Here is a 7212-nt window from a genome sequence, read left to right as displayed (position 1 = left end):
TTTTCTAAATGTCCCATAGGTGTGAATGTGAGAGTGAATGGTTGTATGTCCCTACATGTGCCCTCGATGGACTGGCGGCCTGTCCAGGGTGTCCCCTGCCTTCGCCCTATGTCAGCTGGGATAGGCTCCAGCGCCCCCGCGACCCTAATGAGGATAAGCGGTATTGAAAATGGATGGATGGAACTTTGTTGTTATGGATACGATTAAAGTCAGAGTCAATGTCACGGGGTCAAGGAAAGATGGGAAGGAGAATTCATGAGGAGTTACTTTCGCCAGGTAGTTATGAGATTCAGGAGATGGACTACAATAACATCTCCACTATGACTGATGATAACTGTCTTTATTAGTACAAGTAGTAGTTTAACACCATTAAAATCAACTGAAAATATTACGCAATCATTTTTAAATGGATTTTTTAAAGAATGTTTGCTAAAAACTGTCTGGAGCAGAAAATGAGGACAAAATCTTGTTAAAGAACTTTATTGTTTGGCCGCAAGCAGAGACGTAGACATAATTACTGACCTGTTGCACATGTACGCCGCCTTCTTGCATATTAGTGAGCACAAAGGGAAATACAATACAATAAATCTGTGTTTTGAGGACTTAAACCGTGAAATAAGGTAAATTCCTATATACAGAATTTACTACAGATATATTGGCCTGAACCCAAAAAGGTTTAGCGATTGCTGTACATGTGAATGCAGTGGTGTTATACAGCTAGATTCAAACCACTTCTTGACACTGTGGCAACTGTCATTTTTCAATTTTGATACCAGTATCAGAAATGCCTCCGAAAATGTTGCATCGGGTATTGGCGAGTCTATGCATGATCATATGTCAGGTTATCATCTCATTTAAGCTACAGATTAACAGCAGCAACAACAACACGTGTCAAGTCAGCAGGAGGAGAGCTAATACATGTTAGCTGTTAGCACAGCCCTCATGTGCCATGTGCCCACCATATGAAAACTGTTGTATCAAACCTCATGGGAAAGAGTCAGTGAAGTGCTGCTCATGTCGGCTGGAGATGGGAGCTGTGTGTGTCGAAGCAAGAGAGCACCAGAGTGGTAACAATAGTGAGTGTTTACCCTGTATTCAAAGGCCTGGTTGCTAGGTTACCCGCAGGGTAGGTCTCCTGCAGGGTTGCTCTCGTCGGAGGCCCTCCTGGCGCCAACATCCTGTAAGTTGACCAACGACATGTCCAGCTGGACGTCCTCTTCATCCGACTGCACCAGAGGTTCGTCGCTCTCCTCGCTGGCCGCTTCCTTGTCCTGCTCCCACGCTGCGTCCTGATTGGACCCTGGGCTGACTGTGGGAGGGGCTCCGGCCGATTGGGTTCTCGAACAGTCAGAGGAGCAGGAGTCGAGGTCTGGACCTGTTCGAGGAGCCGAGTAACCAAAAGCTTCACTCTCAGTGGACGAGCATCATCAAGAGACCTCAATACTAGTAGTGGTATTAATTAAACCCGAACAATATCCATCCCTGCATCTACATGAGTCGGGGTTACCTGAGGTCAGTGATGAGCCTGTGCTCATGTCATCGTCACCAGTGGAGTTGAGGAAGTCATCCAGAGCCTCCTGGTCTGATATGTTAGTTACTGTCATCTGATCCAGAACACGCACATCAGCTCCTGTTGGTTCTACACACACACACAGACACAAGTTAACTTAGTGTGTGTGTGTGTGTGTTTGTGTGTGTGTGTGTGTGTGTGGCTTTAGACAAAATTGAAATAACTAACGTAATGTAGTCGGCGAGAATGATTTCCCCGTAGCTGAAGGAAGGTGCAACTGAACTCGAGACTGTATTTAATCTGCCTCCAACTGTTGAATGGGTAATTTCTTGATCGAAAATAAGATCTACTTATATTTACTTCTCGAAAAAATTAACATTGTCCATGCACATCTGATGTATTTGCCCACTTTTACTATAATACAGGACACTGGTGATTTTAAAGTGTGGTTAGCATATCTGTGACTTTTAACTTGCCTCAAACATCTCCGGAGAGCCTTACCTCTGTGCTGCAGGTATCCGGTGGACAGGTACTGCTGCATGTCTTGGTTGAAGGCTTCCTCGTAGACCTTCTGTCGTTCTCTCAGTTTCTGTTGCATGGCCTGCTCCAGCTCGGCCACCTTCTGAGCATGATCAGAATTCAGTTCCACTAAAAAAAAAAGAAGAAGAATACTGATATTAACGACATGTCTTTCACATGGGTAACAGCTGTAATGCCTATAATGAGAGTACAGCAGCTCACCTTCCAGCGCCTCGATCTCCCTCCTGTTACAAGACAAAGTGAGCATTATGTTACTCTAAAGAAACATTGAGTTTCTACATCTTTAATACTGACTGGAAGGTTTAGTTCTAGTCAGAGTTTTCTTTTCAAGAACTATTATAAACAGGTCAAAAATCCGATACGCTGGACAACAGTACAACATTATTACGTTATAACTTGAGTATGGACATCTATAGTAACAAATAGAAATCTGACTCTGCAATCGAGCCAACTTTAAGCACCTCATAGTTGTTGACACTGTGTATAAAAATACAATACAGTCGGTACGCCAAAAGCGTTGAGGGTCAATAACGAGCTCTTCTCACACATTTGAAGATCCACGTGCGTCTCTCCTACCTCTTCTTGTTCTTATAGACTTCTAGTTGGTTGACGTGATGTTGTTTGACCGTCTGTTGTTCACACTGACAACACAGCGTCTCCAGGTAGACCAGCCGGCTTTCCATCTCCTCGAAGTCACCTTCCAAATGAGCTGCAGACACACGCCATCATATTTAGCACAACAGAATCTTACTTTTCAACCTCTAATTAACTTTTACGCAATCACCTAAAACATTGTATGTAATTAAGTGTAGAAGCGGATTAAATGAGTCAGCATGATTGAATTTATGGACTTCTCTTTAACAGACAACAACATCATTCACACCCACCTCACGCCGTTATTGGCCGGCTGTGAAATATTTCTATTTTGCCAGCAATTCTCTAATGTTCAGAGACCATTGTTGGATCAAAACGTAGGAAATCGTGTGCTCGTCGACACATGCGTCGATGGAATCCAACAGACTTACACTTTTTTGTCAAAAAACCTGAACGCGACATGAACCAACTGCTCCCTTGGACTCCATGTTAATTCTGACCACAGTTTTCTCTCATGAAGCAAACAGGAGCACTTTCTGATCTGTTGATTGTAATATTTTGTTGATTTTACCATGTTTTTTGACTTGGAAGCCAGGGTTTAACAGATGATTGTAGAAAATCCACTCCCAGTCTTAAGATCTCCCCTGTCCATCACCCTGGTGCCCCAATCAACATGGCAACCAGTGACCTGTGTCTATGAAGCAATAGCTGCGCTCAAGTCCATCACAAACACAGAAATGACACCTCAATAACACATCTCACTACTGGTAATGTTGGCATATATATATTGCAACTTCTTACACCATCGAAATATCTTGCTTGTTGTTGTTTGGGGCTGGCTTTATGAGACAGGAATGAAACAGACTCCATACCTATGTTAGCAGTGACGGCATCTAGTTCACTGATGAAGGCCGGCAAGCCTTGTAGCTGTTCCTGTAGCTGAGTCAGAGCTGTTCTTCTTTTCTCCCAGTGTGCTGAGAGCATCACTATGTCCCCATCAACTGCCTAAAACACACACATGGCGAGAGAGAGAGAACCAAACAGCTCCTGTCACTGCTTCGAGGTCATTCAAAGCTTTCAACCAGATGGCGAGTTGTTTTGTTGAGAAGCAGCTACAGTTTCCGTAGCTCACAGGAGTTTTAAGAGGAGTTTTTAAAAAAAAAAAAACCTATTCTTCCATGTGTTTTTTTTTTGTCAAAGTGACTAATGGTGACCACAACTTTTAAAAATCAGTCCGGCACTGAGGGAAAGCGCTGTGATCGACACTCAAAACGAACTGCGATGGGCAATTGCACAGCGACATCGTCACAACGTGCGTCCACACAAAGTGCTTGTTTTTGTGGCCGACAGGCTCAGATTGCTATGGTAAGTCTCATTATGGAAAGGACACTACAGAGGAATTAAATGTTTTGTCTTTACCTTTCGCTTCATCCGGTCTGTTTGCTACTGTGTCCAAAAAGTCCTGCTCAAGGAAAGGCCTCTTTGTGGAATCTGAAGATGGGACACTAAGAACAATCTGAGCCCGTCAGCGCTTTGAGTGGACCAATTTAAAAAACTGAGACGATAGGGTTCAGGTTGAAAAACGACAATGTTTTTTAATCAAGTTACTGACATTAGCAACCGCTAACTCCTCCGTGTATGAAAGTCTGCTAAAAGATACCAACATTTCCCCTGCCGTCGTTTAGGAGCAGATTTGGATTATTTTCTTTTCATTTTCATCACTTTTAAACTGCTGCTGTTGCTTACTTTCTCCTAGTTAATCGATAAATAATTTGGTCCATTAAATGTATAGGTTAAGAGCCTCAAGGTCTACGGTGACTTCTCCACACGTCTTGTTTTGGAATAAGAGTCCAGAGATATTTCCATTCAAGAACCAGAGAAAAGTTTAAATGGTTAACTGATTATAACAATTGCTGCCAATAAAACATATGTAGTTTGACCCATGAATAAGCTTTAGCATACTGTGTTAAAAAAACGTGTGCGGACCAGTGTTTCTCTGAAATAATGAGATATTTAACACACCGCCATCCCCAGAAGACACTTCCTTGTGCGTTGTGAATCATGAACGGCGTCTAAAGAAGTGAACAGAGTTTGCTGGTCCTACCTCTGCAGTCTGGGCACAGTCTTTGGTTCTTTTATGGAGTAGAAACCAGCTCTCCTCATACCTAAAGAAACACATTGCATAGACATAAACACACCCTCCATAAACATTAAGCTTGTGGAAATTGACTGTGTGTCTTTTCTTGTACTTGCTACATAGTGAGGACCGTAACGAGTTCTTAACCACAGAATTTTTGGAAAGGGACATCTTTGCCAGTTTGAATGTTGAGACTTGGTTTTAAGGTTCGGGTTATAACCTTCAGTTGTGATGGTTAAGGTAAGGGAGTAGGGAATGCATTGTCAGTGTCCGCATAAAGACAGAAGTACAGGGTTATGTGTGTGTGTGTGTGTGTGTGTGTGTGTGTGTGTGTGTGTGTGTGTGTGTGTGTGTGTGTGTGTGTGTGTGTGTGTGTGTGGACCTGCTTAGGATGTCTAGTCCAGCGCTGAAATGAGGAAGGCTTTCTTCAAACCTGAAGAACAGCCAAAAGAATCCCACAAATGTTGAATAATGAATGAATAATGTGAGCGTTCATTCAATTCAGAGCACGCACACACACACACACACACACACACACACACACACACACACACACACACACACACACACACACACACACACACACACACACACACACACACACACACACACACACACACACACACACACACACACACACACACACACACACACACACACACGATTTTATGTGGATTGTAAAAACGGCACAAGCTTGCACACATACAAGCGTAAATGGGATGTACAACAAGTATTTGTATGTAATAAGATGATCACACACACACACACACACCTCACCGGGGCTTACTCCTGATCTTAGTATCTCTGGATTTGTCTCCAAGGATCTTGAATCTGGAAGGAGGAACATTAAGAGAGACACAGAGAAAGATTCAGCAAGGATTTAGAAACAAGTTAGAAACATAATAGGTCCTCTTGAACAACAACACAGTACAAGTTTAATATAACATTTTATGGATATGTTTTTATGACCTTTCAAATATTGGGAAATTATGAATATCATAATTTAATTTGAACTGATTTTGCCTTTAATTATCTCAAAAATTGTAGTGTAAAATATCAGGAAAATAGCCATGGACATAGCAGGGGTCCTCGTGAACAGGAATCCAGTGGAAATGTTAGCTAACCAATGAAGAACATGTTTTTATTACAGATTAATCATTTAGTTTATTTTCGACCTCTTTTTTAATTGAAAACAGTACAGTAACCTTACTTTTTTTTTTTAATTACTGGCTTTCATATAATGTACAAAACAATATTGTTTTTTACTTGTTATATCGAATTAGACAAATCATTGCTTAAATATAGGTCTATCTCCGTGCTTTTTGGGCCGTACAAGCCGCCGTACCGTAAAACCACGAATAGAGGAGCATTGCATTTCAAGCGGTGGCCGGCTTGACCGCAGTCTTTTGAAAAGGGCTCAGCACTTTGTAGGAGCTTAGTTCAGCATATTGAGGAAGGTGGGCTTTTAGAATGAGTTAGCATTGTTGAAATGTGGATATTTGTAATCCGAAAGGCCAATTAGTTATTGATACAAATTCGCCATTATTGATTTTTTTTTTTCACCGTCCTCTCTGAGTAGAAACATAAAAGTCGTCACATGACGGTCAGCTGAGGGCAACATCCAGGACCGAGCTAGGACCGAGTTAACCTACGTTGCAAATTACATTGTCAATACATTTAACATTAGTAGCATACTTGTTTTACATTCAGAAAGAGTAACATGAGGTGTGCGCCTAATAATAAATAAAGTTAAATCTTTCCATTTAAACTGTACATAAGCAAAATGAGGGCTGGGACGTTAGTTAGCTAGCATTACAACATTAGCCAACATAGCTGCTAGTCACATCTCAATTGTTTCATCAGTAGGTGCACACGTTATGCTCTGCGACGAGGGCTACCACATACATACTAACGTTAAGCTAATCATACAGGCTAATGATACCCATACTTAGTAGGGGGCACAGCTAACGTTAGTTAGCTAAAGCTGATTGTTGTTATGTCGGAATGCAGACCAACCCCGTTGTGAAATCCTGCTGGACCATATGAAGTCTCTCTCTGAAGTTTTCAAACATGATTCCTCTGAGTTCCGGTTTCTTTAACATCTAAAATCAGTAACGGTGAGGCTTTAACTGTCTGTCAACACGACTGGTGAACTGGCCAGCTAGCTAGCTAGCTACTCTTCTGTGGGTAAGTGTTTGCCCTGAACTCAGCCTCCCAGGCTGGAGTCTGGTGACTCCCACCATTTGACACCTGACAGCTAACGTTAATGCTAATGCAATGTGATGGAGTTATGTCTGCTGTAGCAAAAATAAATACATGTTTACGAAGGCAGAGAAAGTTTGACCCAGTAGAAAAACTGTTCAAATTTTGTTTATGAATTCAAAATAACACTGGGTGAGTAAAACACTTTGAGTGAATTATTCCTTCATTT

At 41.9% G+C, this 7212-nt stretch overlaps 1 protein-coding gene across 2 annotated transcripts; it reads right to left on the bottom strand.

Moving 5' to 3' along the window:
* Positions 1-464: 464 nt before the first annotated feature.
* Positions 465-7015, bottom strand: LOC117728276 (dysbindin-A-like). Of its 2 annotated transcripts, XM_034529098.1 has the most exons (10): positions 6798-7015; positions 5559-5612; positions 5164-5214; positions 4749-4809; positions 3517-3649; positions 2627-2759; positions 2252-2274; positions 2012-2158; positions 1508-1639; positions 465-1375 (listed from the first exon to the last, which is right to left on the bottom strand). In XM_034529098.1, exons 1-10 carry the CDS (start codon positions 6881-6883, stop codon positions 1116-1118), a joined length of 1080 nt encoding a protein of 359 aa, XP_034384989.1. In that variant the 5' UTR covers positions 6884-7015; the 3' UTR covers positions 465-1115. The 2 variants fall into 2 exon arrangements, with proteins under 2 accessions (XP_034384989.1, XP_034384990.1); XM_034529099.1 differs by lacking the exons at positions 5559-5612; positions 6798-7015 and adding an exon at positions 4064-4149 and having other exon boundaries at positions 5164-5215.
* Between the last annotated feature and the right edge of the window lie 197 nt (positions 7016-7212).

This window comes from Cyclopterus lumpus, chromosome 25 (assembly GCF_009769545.1).
Source record: "Cyclopterus lumpus isolate fCycLum1 chromosome 25, fCycLum1.pri, whole genome shotgun sequence".
Taxonomy (NCBI): domain Eukaryota; kingdom Metazoa; phylum Chordata; class Actinopteri; order Perciformes; family Cyclopteridae; genus Cyclopterus; species Cyclopterus lumpus.
This window is presented reverse-complemented; position numbering and strand designations above follow the sequence as displayed.